A 15,835-nucleotide genomic window follows, 5' to 3' on the forward strand; every position below is an offset into this window, starting at 1 on the left:
GAGAATGTATGTAAACCAGATGTCGTTTTCTTGGTTTTCAAAACAGCTGCCGACATCGATTTTTATCATGTACCCGTCTACCCCATTCCGAAAGTATGTATTGTTGAGGTTATAGGGAACTTATCTAAACCGGAGATCTTCATCGTGGATCTCAAAATTGCTTCCGCCATGCACTTGTTAACTTCATTCCAAAAATATCCAAACCTTATTGATGATAGCTAAGAATATGTTAAATGGTATACAGCTTCATACGGTACTGTACGTACGCAAACTTTTTTTATGAACATAGTTCGTAAAAAAGGAGTTCATTATTTTGAATTTTGTTTGTAAAAAAACTTATGTGGATCGAATAGTACGTTTAAAAAAGAGATTGTTAATGGAGGTTTCAGTGTATTAGCGTCGTATGAAAGGGGGTTGTCAGTAGATAACAGAAACTGATGATTAATGCCATTTTGAAATGCAATATGGTCGCTTCCGGTTACCTCAAATCTCTAAAAATGCTTATCAATAAGAGAAATCGGCCGACCAGGAAACATTACCATCACCGATTCGAACGAGTTGCAGTTAGTATTGTTTTTCTCCATATTTTCCACCTACAATTGTAATATTTTGATTCAAGTGCAATTAAAAAAAAACATGTATATGTACATTGCTTTTAGAAAAATATTCGATCAATCGAATCGTATATTGCGCAGCAAAAATTTTTTGAGAATGGGTTAAAAGAAATAAGAAAACAGAAATAAAAGATTTTAAATGTGATTGCATCATCAACAGTAAAAACTTTTTCTAATAATAATTTTAAAGACGTTTTTAATCCCATAATTGGCATAGAAAACTGTAATTTTATTATAGAATATGCTTCTAAATGTCATTTTAATCCAAGTGCTTTTTACCAGTTTTTTAAATAGTTTGAATTATGGTTCACCGAAAAAAGTTATTCATGAAATTACGACCTTTTGATAAGCCAGACGGGAATCATTAGGGTAATAGTATTCTTGCAGTTTTTTTTTAAATTTTGTCCATTGTCAGTCCTAAAATCACTCAAAAAATATTTTGTTCAGAAATTTTACCGAAATTAGACCATATTCACATGATGGAAAGCCGCAATAAAAAATTTAAAAAAAAACTGAAAACGTCAGATTTTCTTTTCCAAAAGACGTTTAATTCGGCATTCGAATGGTAAACAGAGATGAACAGCAGTATTTTAGTGAAGCTGTGAATCATCGACAGGTTTTCAGTGGTGATCGTACGTGACTTCTATTTTGTCGGTTCTCATGGTAAAGAGAGACAAATCTGTTTTTGCCGAGAGACATGTTGCTAGACTTGAGCGATTCGTGGTAATGTTGCCCAAAACTTGACTCCTGCCAGCAGAAGACAAAAGATTAGTCCGTAAGATTTTAAGCCTGTTTATAATGACTCTGCTACTTATAGTTTGCCGATTTGTATATTTCACAGCCTTGCTCTCACTTGAGTACTATAGCTGTAAATTTTCATAACTTTTCCTACTCAGTAATTTCTAGCTAATTGAATGTCGTTAAAAAGTAAAAAATATTTCATTTAGATTTTCTTAAAAATTAAATCTTTGCATCATGTGGGCAAACTCTGCCAAGTTTTAAAATTTTCGAACAGTTTCGTAAACGTTAAGAATTTTTCTGTATTTATCTATTTCTCATATAAAACTTCAATCGCTTTGCAGCACGAGTTAATATAGTCCCATTCCGCTCAAATGTTGTATTAATGTTTTTTAGATACTTTTGATTGATGTTATGACCCGGAGATTAACAAAAGTACAACGTCGTAAAAATAGCTGCCGCAACTGATCATGATTGTTTTTGTAAAAATGCCGTTAAGTAGACAGGTTGGGTGTCTATGTTATGAACATAGTCGCATACGTATACTCGCATGAGGCATTTCACGTAGACTAGTAATGTCATTTGGAAAACAAGATGGGGTTCGTTAAATAGGCATCGTAAAATTTTTCTTTTTGGAGATAAAGTTTTTGAATCAAATTTATGGAAGGTTATTATAATATAATATCACCATTAGCGTTAAGCTTTTTTTTAACTAACCGAACCTTTTGTTTGTTTGTAGTTGGTAGTTGTTTGTAGTCTCGGATTGGTATTTTGTTCCGTTATAATTTACGCAAGTAGTACAACAAACGATCTCACATAAGCTGATACTAGCCTCCAATGTACAGAAATGGTAAACCGCTAACCCCTTCTTTTCTACATCTACCAAGCTCCACAAGGTTCCACTCAACGATTGCCTCCTCTCTGTTTCGCTATGTTTTTTTCTTCTCTGTTTCCCAAATGAAAAAAAAAAAACAAAACCTTAACCCAAAACAACAGGTCCACGAGCGTCAGGCGGCTCGGATGCGCACCCGATCCGAGTGGTTTCTGGGGGCCCGAGGCGGTTCCCTGGAGCTGTGTCATGCATCCGACGAGGTGACGCTGATGCATCCGCAAATCATTACGTCGACACCGATACCGGGCAGCATCCTAAGCGGCAGCAGCGGCGTCGGAGGAAGACCGGGACATGGCCACCATCCGCACCATGGCATTATCGGTACCTATAGTAACAGTATTGATGAGCACTTGAACGATATAGTTGTTGTTGATGTTGATGTTAACTGTCACGAGTATCTTGCCACTAATCAACACCGCCATCATCATCATCATCATCACCATCTTCATCATTATCATTTAAACCATCACGAAGATCATTACGAGCCTAGCACGATCAGTAACAAACGCACGTTGCAGCGATCGGCGGCTGTGGGTGGCAACGGCGGTAGCGGCAACGATGGATGGTATTTCGATCACTGCGACTCGATCGAGATCGATCCGGAAGACGTTGACATGTTGAATGGGCATGGCGAAACGGGCGATCCTCTACACGACGAGCATGATTTCGCCATCAACCAGAGTCACCATTTCGATAACCGTTCCGAGAATCGACGCCGCCGCCGGAGGCGATTGATACGTCAGCGGCGGCACTCGTACGATCAGCTCATGTCTACGGCTTCCATGTCGATCGTCAACTGTAGTCGTGGTGTCGAACCACCATCAAAGGATGATTCTAGGGCCACCGTTCTACCCACAGAAACTCGCCAACATTCCGCAAATGCACATTCCTCATCCACGCAACGTGCTGCTGTTGACAGCCGCACGGCCGCTGTTAATATGACTACCGGTACGCCGGCGGCGGCTAGTAGCAATCATCAGACGATGATCGTCAGCCGTAGCGAGTCGCGGAACAATAGTAGCTCAGCCAACAGTACACGCCAGAGCAATCTATCCGTGGTTCTGTATGCCGTGTTGGATTTTCTGTTTTAGGTTAGGTTAATGTTTTTTTAACGTATACATATGAGTGCAGTAGTTGGAAGTTAACCGTTTGCACACATGCACACCCAGGTGTGGGTGTTTACCGTAGAGTTATCTGGCAGCTAACAGGATCGGAAAGCGCAGTGATTTGGTGAAAGATTTCTAAACAATACAATAAGACGAGACGATTTGCTTCCAGCACCTCAACGTTATTGAGCACTTAAACCAACACCTGCACAGCTTCATTTAATTATTTCATAGACAAGTTTAAAATTGTATTGAGTTAGCGACAAATCGAACAGCATTATCAGTATTCAATTATGTTCAAACGATTTTTTTTAAATTTTTAACTATATTTTGCATGAGAAATGCATGAGTTGTTCAAACAGAATCTTAAATGTATCTCTACTTTTTTGAGCATAATTGAGATGCTGTAGCGCGAAAAATTTATCATTCTTATTTATCATATTATCCAATAAGGTTTCAACATAATCGAAATGGACCATGCACTACAGCATTACCGAATGAATACTAGTTCAAAAGAGCACAGTTGTAATTTTTCCTATTATTTTATAAGTCGCTTTGCACCGACGTCGTATTAAGCAGTGAGCTAATTCTGGTTACAGGTACATATCTCAACGAACTATAAAGTAGCCCTATTCCACTTGCCTATTTATTATTGTCGCTTATCGTTACAAACTACTTATTCACATACACAGTTATTGCTTGATTACTTTTTTAAGAAGAAAATATGGACAATAAATTGGAACCGATTGTCGAGACTGACACTATGCTGAAGCTTATCAGTAACAAAAGAAATTTCTCGTCAAGTGCTTATTAAAAACCCAAAAAACTGATTTGTAACAAGGAGGCGCGACTTTTGATTCGATTTGTAGAAAAACCCTCATGGCGCTATAGCGCTGTATGTAATGACGACAGACAGTTCCGCCTTTGAAGGATGAGTTAACTTTTCATGCCCCGTGTTGAGTATAAACGGTCATTATTTTAAATTCTGCTTGTTTTACTTTTGCTTGCTGAACAAGTTTAGAGGTAAAGAAATTGCTCTGAAAATCGGCTTTTTAATCGAGGGCCAAGTGTCTTATACCATTCGGTTCAGTTCGTCGAGTACGGCAAATGTCTGTGTGTATGCATGCGTGTGTTCTTTTAGAATGCAGAAAAAATATTCAAAAACACCCTGAGCAGGAAAAAATGTAAAAAACAAATAACTCAGGGAACGGGCTTGAGCAGCCAACTAGACCCGCTAAAACAACTACTCTATCACGAAACCGGATTCCTCCCCGGCACTACCTTGCGGCATTACTTCGGGGAGAGATTTTTTATGTGTACAGCACATACTTTAATCCATCGAGGACGTGTCCTGTAACCCTAAGTTAGTTCTTTCAATAGGGTTACAGCACACCTCCTCGACACACTACCAGTTTTCGACCTTCCACAAAACGTGGCAAATTCTGTATGGTAGTAGGAAAGCTAGCTGTGGGTCGAGAATTAGCGCTCTTCCCCTACGAGGACAATCTGGGCGGAAAACTTCAGACTGTATAATTTACTGAGTCCTTCGGCTCCCTGTCCGGAGCCATTTAGCACCGCAGCTTCTTTAATCCCTTTGGTTCCCTTCTCGTGCCATTTAAAACCACTTCCTCGATGAGCCATTCAGCTCCTGACTTGTTCGCGAACTAGTCCGTCTAGTCCCCGACGATGGACCTAGCCTACTCCGGCGGAGAGTTCCCCGGCGAGAGAAGTTCTCCCGAAACCAACCAGTTTGGTGATTTCGATGGAGCAGTGCGTCCGATTCGCCGATGTATCTGCGGTAAAAGAAGTTCACCCGATACCGATTCTGCTTTGATTTTCGCTATATTTCTATCGAGCCAACCGGTCGGGTGCCGTGGTCGCTCCGGCGATTCAGAGTGGAACGTGGCATCCGGTTCGCTGGCTCGGCGCACGACTAGTCCCCGGTGGTGATTGCTCTTCCGAAACAATTGCTCGCTGTTCATCTCGCCATTTCCTCTGTAAGTCGGTCGTGATCTGCATCATCACTCTGTCGACCGCGTTCCAGGTGTTTACGTCGCTTGTCATTCTGTAGACGAGATTATCCAAGTTGATGTCCGGTCCTTCCGTTTCAAGTAGCTCCCTGCACGTCGCTTTGAACCTCGGACATTCGAAGACCACATGCTCCGGTGTCTCCTCGACGTTCTCATACTCCGGACACAATGGTGACGTTGTGTGCCCGAAACGAAGAAAATACTTCCTGAAGCTGCCGTGGTCCTGCAGGAGCTGTGTCAAGTTGAAGTTAATCACTCCTTGCTTTCTACTGACCCACGTCGACAGGTTTGGAATGAGGCGGTAGGTCCACCTTCCCTTTTCTGTATTGACCCATTCCTTCTGTCGATTCTCATCATCTTCCTTACATTTCTGGTGTTTCTCTGATTCTACAATCGGTATCCTCCGCCAGGGTGGTGCAGATGGGGTGCATCCGGGCGATAACGCATACTGCCTCCGACGATATTGTTCTGTACGCGCTCACGACTCGTACGGCCATAAGCCGGAACGTTCTATTCAGCTTTTCGCGGTTCTGCTTAGTTCTCAGCGCCGGAGACCAGGTGGGAGCCCCATATCGCAGTATCGATGACGAAGCAGACGTCTCGGCTTCTTCTCGGGTCCCCGACATTTGGCATGATCCTCGCTATTGCGTTCGTTGCCTTCGCCGACTTTTCGCAGGCGTAGTCGACGCGGTTGTTGAAGCTCCACCGGTCGTCGATTATCACTCACAATTGCTTCAGTGCACGCTTCGATGCAATCACGTACCCTTCGACGTCGATCTGAATCCGCTGAACCGCCTTGCAGTTGCTTACCAACAACTCCTCCGTCTTGTGGTGAGCTATCTGCAGCTTGACCCCGTCCATCCAGTTCTCGATCGCGTCTTTTGTCTCCATAACAGACACCTCCACTTCTTCAAGTGTCTCACCAATAACCGTTAGTGACACGTCGTCCGCGAAACCCCTTGATTTTCATTTTTGTGGGCAGCCACAGCGCTAAGATCTCATCGTACATCCCGTTTCAAAGAGTTGGACCGAGAATGAAGCCCTGAGGAACGCCCTCCCCTCCGTTCGTCTCGTACTTGCAGCACACTACTCTGGAAGTAGCTCTTCAGGATCTGGCATAGATAGTCGGGAACCCTCATTCTGTGCAACGCTGTATGGCTTTCCAGCTGGCGCTGTTAAACGCATTCTTCACATCTATCGTGACCACAGCGCATTAGCGATCTGCTCTTTACCGCCGTTTAGATGCCTTTTCCGCAAACTGTCCGAATTGGATCCACTGTCGATGCTCCTTTGCGGAATCCGAACTGCATCTTGGACAGCCCGCGCTCGCCCTCCGTGCATTGCTTCTTTCCAGGAGTTTTCCAAGTGAAAACATATAGGCCTATACGAGACCGGGTCGCCCGGAGGTTTCCCTGGCTTTGACAGCAACACCAGCTTCTGTACCTTCCACATTTCGGGAAAGTTGCCTTTATCTAGACACTTCTGCAGCACTAACCTAAACATGTCCGGGTACGCCAGAATCGCAGCTTTCAGCACCACGTTTGGTATTCCATCAGGGCCTGGGATTTTCTTTAATTTCAGTCGCTTCGATGTTTCTGAAAGGTCACCGTTAGTCACTTGCCGATCGTCCGTGTTTGCTCCTTCTTTTTCGCCGTACGGTGTCGGTGGCCAGATAATTGGATCGTGCTTCGGGAAAAGACCCTCGACGTTCATCTTCAGCTTACCCGGGCACATTTCGACTGGCGTTATCGAGCCCTTCATTTTCGCCATCACCACTCGGTACGCGTCGCCCCAGGGATTGGCGTCTACTTCTCGGCACAGCTCCTTGTGGCAATCTGACTTGCTAAGCTTGATCTCCCGTTTTAAGGCGGTCCTGGCTTCCCGAAATGCTGCCTTGCGCTCCGATACTGCTCTCAGAACCCGCTTTCTGGTTCTGAGACAAGCAGCGCGTAGTGTACTAAGCGTCCTGTTCAACCAGTAAGCTGGACACCGTTTATTGCTTGGTTCCAGTTTTCGCGGCATTGTGGCGTGACAAGCCGTCACAATCCTTCTTGTTAGGTCAACCGCATCTTCGTTTTCGGTCCCGCCGTTCGGCCGAAGTGCCTCAACGAAGAATATTTTGTTGAAGACTTTCGTCTTCCACTTTCGCTCGCCGGTAATCCTTCTCCGTGCTGCAGCTGGTTTCCGTTGACCGATACGGTAGCGCATGGCCTGGTGGTCGCTATACGTGTACGTTTCGCATACTCTTCAGTCCATGTTCACCGTCAATGAAGGACTACAGAATTGGACGTCGATGATAAAGTCCCTCCCGTCTCTCCGAAATGTACTAACAGAGCCTTCATTGCACAATCGTACGTCTAACTTCGCTAGAGCTTCCTGCAGGATACACCCTGTTGTGTTGGTTACTCTACTGCCCCACTCCACAGCCCAGGGGTTGAAGTCACCACCAATAACTACCGGTTTTCGACCGATCAACTGCTCGGTTAACTGCTCCAGCATTAGGCTGAACTGCTCCACTGGCCACCTTGGAGGAGCGTGGCGATCTACCACTTGAATGGGGAATCTGCCCATAACTTGTATCGCAACCGTTCCCAATCTATCCAATACCCAGTTACCGACATCAAGGGGTCTTGATAAGGTTCTGCAATCAAAACAACATCACACATATTTGCTGTCGTAGACTACAACAGTTTCTGTGCTGTATCACAGTGATTCAGGTTTATCTGGATTATCTCTATTGCCGTTTGCCCTGTTGTCGCCTTATTATAGGCAGGGTATTTAAAGCCACCTGTCTGATGGTCGTTTCCGTCCGCTGGAGTGCAACGCAAGCACTTCGACCTCTACGTGCAGTCTCTCGCACAATGGCCCGTCTGCCCGCATTTTCAGCACATCCCGGATCTATCCGGGCCTTTGCAAACCCCTGCCAAATGTCCAAAACCCAAACACTCCACTTGTTTATTCACTCGTGTGATGGCTCTCAACGGGCATCTCGACCATACAACCGTAGCTTTGCCTACCTCCAGCGGCTTGTCGGTTACCGGTAAACGAATCATCGCTGTCAGAGTTCCTCCATACCACTTTTTTAACCGGATCGTCATGTGCACTTCGCACAGGTTGCACTGCTGCTTCAGTGGATCTCTCAGCTCGTCCTCCTTCGTAGTCTCATATAGGTCCTTGACAACAATCACCGTCTCCGGGTTTAAGGCTTTAACTTCTCCCTCTTCCCCTAGTGATTTAGTAAGAATCTCCTGCATAGTCGAGCTGTTACTCATGGGATCCTCTTTCAACTCGAAGAGCATCTTTTTGGATACGCCTGGTTCTTATCTCGTTTTCCCCCAAATTCCTCAGCTCCGGATCCTCTCTAACCTTTGTGAGGAGAGCTGCATGCGTCGTCACGACATTGGCTTTGACGAGCACGGCTTCTCTCTTTGGCGCCTGCTGACGAGCCAGAGGTTTCACTTTTTTCTTGTGCTTTATTTTTCTCACTTTATTCCTCTTTTATTGTTTCCCGTGTTTATCCTTCCGAACTGCAACGGTACTTCAGCTTTCTCCTTGTCGGGGGACGTCCGGCAACAACAGCGTCCTCGAGCGTCTGCCTCTTGGGCCCGCCTGGTCTTCCGTCTCCTGGCGAGGTTCTTGTCCTCTTTGTAGTCACGGAAACTGGCGTGTTCTCCACTCCAATCTTCTTCTCCTTCCCTTGCTTCAGGGGTGATTCTAGGAAAATAGTAGCCTTAGCCGACGCCATGCTCGCTCAGCTACATCAACCCTCAGCTTAGCCGTGTCCTGCTCCTTCACGGCAGACTGTAGCGCCTTTCGGATTCTGAGAACCATCTCCTTAATGTCATGATGGGCATTGCTTTTTCACATCCACAAACTTGTGGAGATCCTCCACCAAGCACTTCGCTGCCACTACTCTTACCTTCTGTGGAGTTTGACTCATCCCACTCTGCTATGGCTGTTGTTGCTGCTGTTGCGTCTCCTGTTCTTGCTGAATAACTTCAGCTGTTACTGGTGATGGTGACCTCACCTAACCACCGCTGGCGAACGGATTCGCCGCACCTGCTCCTGTGGTCCCATGGTTATCTATGCAAGCAGCGGGTAATGCTAGGGTTGACACTATCCTCCGTTAGGAGTACTGTTCAGAGCCGGATCGGCGTAAAATTGGGAATGGTCCATCCGAACCTAGTATCACCAACTAATTGGTGACGAGTTTTGAATGTACCCGGAGACCTGCCTGAGTTTTGATGGGATGGAAGCAGCTGTGCTTTTAGCCCACTAGCCATTTCACGTCGGTGTCATCATTCCTTACTCATGGAGTAGAACAGCACGCCTGTCAGCCCAAAGTTGCCGTCCTGGTTTCGATCCTGATGTGCCGGTTGGGCTGTGTGTAGTGTATGTATATATGTGTGTACGTGACCAAAAATGTCACTCGCTTTTCTCAGGGATGGCTGACCGCTTTTCACAAACTAAGTCTCAAATGAAAGGTACAACGTTTCCCTCGGTTCGCTATTGAATTTCTAAATGGATCCGATTTCCGTTTCCGGAATTATAAGGCCATGAGTACGATCACGCAGCAAATGCCGATTTCAACGCATACTGTGATGAAAGTATAAAGGCGAAAATTCTTCAAAAATGTGACTAAAACTGCTTGGATTTGTATAGTTCAAGGTCACTAACAGCCATTCAAAGTCTCTTTGGTCACATTGGCCACCATCGACGGCTCCGGAAGCCCCGCCGAAAGTATCCAAAATTAGAATAACAGTTACATCGGTTTCTCGGAGGCTATACCATTTTGACCAAGTCTCACATGGAAGCTGTTCCAACCCTGTAAACTGCGGTCACATAAAAAAAATTTCGGAGTGCGGTCATATAGAATTTTTTTTGACGTTGTTGGTTTGCTAACTGCAAAAGTATGCAAAAGCCCAGCTACCGCACTACTCTCCCCTGTTAGCCCATGGAAACTTGGTGTACATCACGGCACCTTAGTTAATTCCGCACAAACGCCAACGAGGAAATGACGGGTTGGTAGTTACAACAGAACAATAACCAACTTGTTTGGGTTTACTCAGTTGCATTCTACTCGAGCACTTTCGATGTCCAAATTGCCGCACTTGTCTTGAATGTGTTGGTTTGAACGAGCAGGATGTTGTGAGAATCACCAAAGTCGTATCACGAAATACAAATGTGAAGCAATATGAGTTTTGTGTCATTCAAAGTTTAATTTGATTGCAGAGATACGACCCTGACTGGCGTGGAAGGCTTTCGTGGAGTCTCTAACTATATCATATTTGCATTCTTCACCTCTCGGTTTCATGCTCAAATTCCGTCAACGGGATACAAACATTTCTTCCTGTTGCTGATTTTTTTCGACAGCAGTGTGTTCTGCTGAAGCTTCGAACGGTGCTGCCGCCCTGTAATGACCCCTTTCAAACACGCATCGCTTCGTTTGATGATAATGACACCTCACCAGCGTTGGGATCATCAGGCAATCGTCTTTGGATTGACGTGATGGAATTTGAGGAATCAACTTGCGATGCAGACTCAAATGAAAAATTAGCTATTTACTACCAAAACGTCCGAGGGCTACGTACAAAAATTGATGAAATTTTTCTCGCTGCCTCTGCCTCTCATTATGACATAATTGTGCTCACCGATGATAGGATTAATTCTCGACAATGTTTTGGCGATTCATATGCTATTTATACAAACGATCGCAGTTGTGTGAACAGCCATAATTCACTCGGTGGTGGCGTACTTATCGCTGTTTTATCCGGAGTGAACAGTTTCATCGTTCCAATACCTGTTTAGGTTACGCTTGAGCAGCTGTTCGTTAAACTGAAGCTATCTGACCGTTTTGTCAGCACCGATGTGATATATATTTGATTTCCTGATTATACATCATATTATCATGATATAATATGTTCTACAATATTCCGCCACGTCACTCGGTCAGTTGCTGCTTGTCTCCAACCTCTCAGGTGCCCGATACTCGCCAGGTTCTCCTCCACTTGGTCCAGCCACCGGGAACGCTGCGCTCCTCTCCGTCTTGTACCTGCCGGGTTGGAGGTGAAAACCAACTTGGTGGGGTTGTTGTCCGGCATCCTCACAACCTGCCCCGCCCACCGTACCCTTCCAGCTTGAGATACTTTCCGGATACTTGGCTCATCATAGAGTCGCGCAAGTTCGTGGTTCATCCTTCTCCTCCACACGCCATCCTCCTGCACACCACAGAAGATCGTTCTCAGCACCCTTCTTTCGAAGACTTCGAGTGCTTGCAGATCCTCCTCGAGCATTGTCCACGTTTCGTGCCCTTAGAGAACCACCGGTCAAATCAGTGTGTTGTGCATGGCGCATTTCGTGCGGTGGTTAAGCTTCCTGGATCTCAAAGTTTTGTGGAGCCCATATTAAGCACGACTTCCAGAGATAATACGCCTTCTGATCTCCCGGCTAGTGTTATTGTCCGCAGTCATCAATGAGCCTAGATAGATGAATTCGTCAACCACCTCGAACTCGTCGCCGTCGATCCTAATACTACCTATCGCGATCGGTTCCGCCAGCCAGCATGTACTTCGTCTTAGACACATTTATCTTCAGTCCTACTCGTGCTGCTTCGCGCTTCAGTCGGGTATACATATCTGCTACCGTCTCCTTGTTTCTACCTACGTTGTTATTATGTCTACGTCGTCAGCGAAGCACACGAACTGTCCGGACCTCGTGAAAATCGTGCCCCGCATGTTGACCCTCGCTGTTCGCGTTACACCTTCCAGCGCTATATTGAACAGCAGGCAGGACAACCCATCGCTCTGTAGTTTTCACAGTCCAATTTGTCGCCTTTCTTGTATATCGGTGTGATGACCCCTTCCTTCCACTCCTCCGGTAGCTGTTCCCTATCCCAGATTCATTCGATTATTCGGTGCATGCATTCCGTCAGTTTCTCCGGACCCACCTTGAAAAGTTCCGCTCCTAGACCATCCTTACCAGCTGCCTTGTTGTTCTTGAGCTGTTGAATAGCCTCGTTAACCTCATTCATAGTGTGACACTGACACCTCAAACGCCCGATTGTTCACCTGCGCACCATTCAGATGTTCTCCTTCCGACCTGCAACGGTACTTCAGCTTTCTCCTTGTCGGGTGACGTCCGGCAACAACAGCGTCCTCGAGTGTCTGCCTCTTGGGCCCGCCTGGTCTTCCGTCTCCTGGCGAGGTTCTTGTCCTCTTTGTAGTCACGGAAACTGGCGTGTTCTCCACTCCAATCTTCTTCTCCTTCCCTGTAGGCGCGGTTCTAGGAAGACGCCGACGCCATGCTCGCTCAGCTACATCAACCCTCAGCTTAGCCGTGTCCTTCTCCTTCACGGCAGACAGTAGCGCCTTTCGGATTCTGAGAACCATCTGAATGTCATGATGGGCATTGTTTTTATCATCCACAAACTTGTAGAGCTCCTCCACCAAGCTCTTCGCTGCCACTACTCTTACCTTCTGTGGAGTTTGACTCACCTCACTCTGCTCTGGCTGTTGTTGCTTCTCCTCCTGTTCTTGCTGAATATTATCAGCTGCTACTGGTGATGGTGACCTAACCTAACCACCGCAGGCGAACGGATTCGCCGCACCTGCTCCGCATGTGTGTTTCTTGTTTGTTCTCCATTTTAATGGGTTGGGACCGGGCTTCTCCACTTGTATGTAGTCGCCTCTTGGCGACATTGGTCCCATGGTTATCTATGCAAGCAGGTGGTCATGCTAGGGTTGACACTATCCTTCATGGGGAGTACTGTTGAGAACCGGATCGGCGTAAAATCGAGAATGGTCCATCCGAACCTAGTATCACCAACTAATTGGTGACGATGTTCATTGTAGTACTGCCTCCACGTTTCGACCACCTCACGTTCGTCCGTCAAGATGCCACCTTGCTTGCCTCTACACATTTCGGCCCGCGGCACAAAACCGTTGCGAGAGTCATTCAGCTTCTTGAAGAACGCCCGCGTTTCCTGAGAGCGATACAGCAGCTCCATGTCCTCTCTCTCTCACTCTTCCAGGCGGCGCTTTTTGTCCTGAAAAAGACGAATCTGCTGTTTTCGCTTCCGTCGATATGACTCCACGTTCTATAGAGTGGCTTGAAGCAACATCGCTGCTCGTTCTGCATTCTCCAATATCTCTTGGCACTCGCCAATCGTTCCGTCGACTCCTCTGTACGTATCCCAGAACGCTCTCCGCAGTGCTGCTTATGGCTGCTTTAGTCCTGGTCCAGCAGTCCTCTAAGGGAGCACCGATGAGCTCCTCCTCCGGTGGCAGCGCTGCTTCAAGATGCTGCGCGTACGTTGTCGCGACGTTGGTTATACCGCGGCGGGCGTCGGTATCTTACACTGTTCACTACGGATAGTTTTGGACGCAGTTTAACCATCACCAGATAGTGGTCCGAGTCGATGTTAACGCCCCGATAGGTCCTTACGTCGATAATGTCCGAGAAGTCCCGCCCATCCATCAGAACATGATCAATTTGCGTCTCTGTTGTGTTGATCTCCAGGTGCATCGGTGCAGGAGGCGGTGCTGGAAGAAGGTGCTCATTATGGGCATGTTCTTGGAGGTGGCGAAATCGATTAGTCTTAGGCCGTTCCCGTTCGTCTGCTGGTGGGCGCTGAACCTTCCAATTACCAGTCTGTATTCCACCTCCTTGCCAACCTGAGCATTAAGGTCGCCGATGACGATCTTGACGTGATGTCTTGGGCAGCGATCGTATTTACGCTCCAGCTGCGCGTAGAATTCGTCCTTGTCGTCATCGCTACTTCCGATGTGGGGACTATGCCCGTTAATTATGCTGATGTTGAAGAACCGGTCCTTGATCCTCAACCTGCACATTCTGTCGCTGACAGGCCACCATCCGATCACACGCTTTTGCATCTCCCCCACCACCATAGAAGTTGTTCCAAGCTCGTGTGTATTGCCGCAGCTTGGGTAGATGGTGTGGTTCCCGCGAAAGACCCGCACCGTAGACCCCTTCCAACACACCCCCTGCAGCGCCACAATGTCGAACTTGCGGTCTTTCACTATATCAGCAAGTATGCGAGTGCTCCCGATAAAGTTAAGCGACCTGCAGTTCCATGTCCCAAGTTTCCAGTCTCTTGTCCATTTCCGTTGCGTACGTCTGTGCCAATTTTGTCCATCCGAAATCTCTTGTTGAACATCCTGAGCATGCTATTTTAATGGGCGGCTAGCTAGACCTGCGCCAACCTTGCAGAGATTTGGGCTAAGCGCTTATTTAAAGGCGGCGCTGGCTCGCCTTGTCAGGGATGCTTTGGAGCACGTGGTATTTAGGCCTAGAACATGTAGGGTCCACTACCTCGTCCTACCACACCCGCAGTCAGCTGGTTTCATGGTCACATGGTTCGGGTCGCGAATCACAACTAGTTGCTATCGCGACTAAGCATTATCCACCATCTATGACCCGCGGGGTTGCTTGCAGCTCAGCTTCCCACATAGCGTTCCTCCACCACCACGGGGCCCGAGACAGACGTGATATATTTACCCCCAGCTCGCAAGAATGATCCAGTCAGTGCAAACAACCATATCCGATCGATTGAAGCTGCTCTTTCTTCCCTTGGAAGTAATAACTGTTCATTATTGTTTGGTGACTATGTTAACTTGAGTAATTTTTTTCCGTTTAACTTTGCTACTATTCAGTCTTTAATGAACAAGTTGGTAATTCTGAATAACGTCGCAAAAGAGACCTACTGACAGCGGTGTGTAAATTTTGGGAGCGATTGAATTTATTCCACACCTAGAGTGCTGTTTTTTCGCCTGAAACTAGTCAGTTTCATCTCATCAGGAATGATCAAATACAGATACCAATATCACAAACTCCACGCCGAACATTGCCACATGAGTAAATGCAACAAATACCTGCTTGAAAATTAACCGAAACCTCATTCGGAACTAATATTCATCGAAATTCAAAAGCCATCTGCCAAGTTCACATTTGCTGTAAATAACAACAACAAACATAAAATTGTAACTACCAGCGTGTGTTTCGGTATTATAATGTTGTTTATCGATTTATTTCTTTTTCTTCTCTCTTCTCTTTTTAATGAATTATTGTCATTGCTATCTTTCTTTGATTTTTCGAATCGCAAAACACGCCAGTTTTGATCATTGTAATTACACTACTATTTGTTCTAGTTTTGCATCTCGTGGCACCGTACTGTCTAGTGCGAGTAATTGTTCAAGTATTACGATGACGTCTAATTGTTAAGTGTTTTGGTGTTTTTTTTCTGTTAATATTTATTTTTGCTAATTTTAAATTTGATCTCGAACCAATTCGTTTACCGCACTCAAGTGGCAGGAGTTTTTTTTTCGTGTGTTTGTGTTTTTGTGTGTCGTTCACCCTTTGTCACTCGACTTTTTTGACGATTCTGAGACCCTTCCTGTAACCACCAAACAAACCCTTTTTCATGTGTGTATTTCTAAA

General features: G+C 46.0%; 1 protein-coding gene across 9 annotated transcripts in view; it reads left to right on the top strand.

Moving 5' to 3' along the window:
• The window catches only part of LOC131691331 (unconventional myosin-IXAb), a 153,936-nt gene that overhangs the window by 125,181 nt on the left and 12,920 nt on the right, over positions 1 to 15,835 (top strand). For 5 of the 9 annotated variants that reach the window (XM_058977633.1, XM_058977634.1, XM_058977638.1 and 2 more), the window contains exon 7: positions 2,349 to 4,259. The exons of 1 other annotated variant lie outside the window; for it this stretch is intronic. In XM_058977633.1, coding sequence (XP_058833616.1) covers positions 2,349 to 3,335 — 987 coding nt within the window. In that variant the 3' untranslated portion in view covers positions 3,336 to 4,259. Of the gene's footprint in view, positions 1 to 2,348; positions 4,268 to 15,510; positions 15,831 to 15,835 lie in introns of those variants that run through there. 3 more of the 9 variants (XM_058977641.1, XM_058977639.1, XM_058977640.1) reach the window with 3 other exon arrangements.

Source organism: Topomyia yanbarensis, chromosome 3, assembly GCF_030247195.1.
Source record: "Topomyia yanbarensis strain Yona2022 chromosome 3, ASM3024719v1, whole genome shotgun sequence".
NCBI lineage: Eukaryota > Metazoa > Arthropoda > Insecta > Diptera > Culicidae > Topomyia > Topomyia yanbarensis.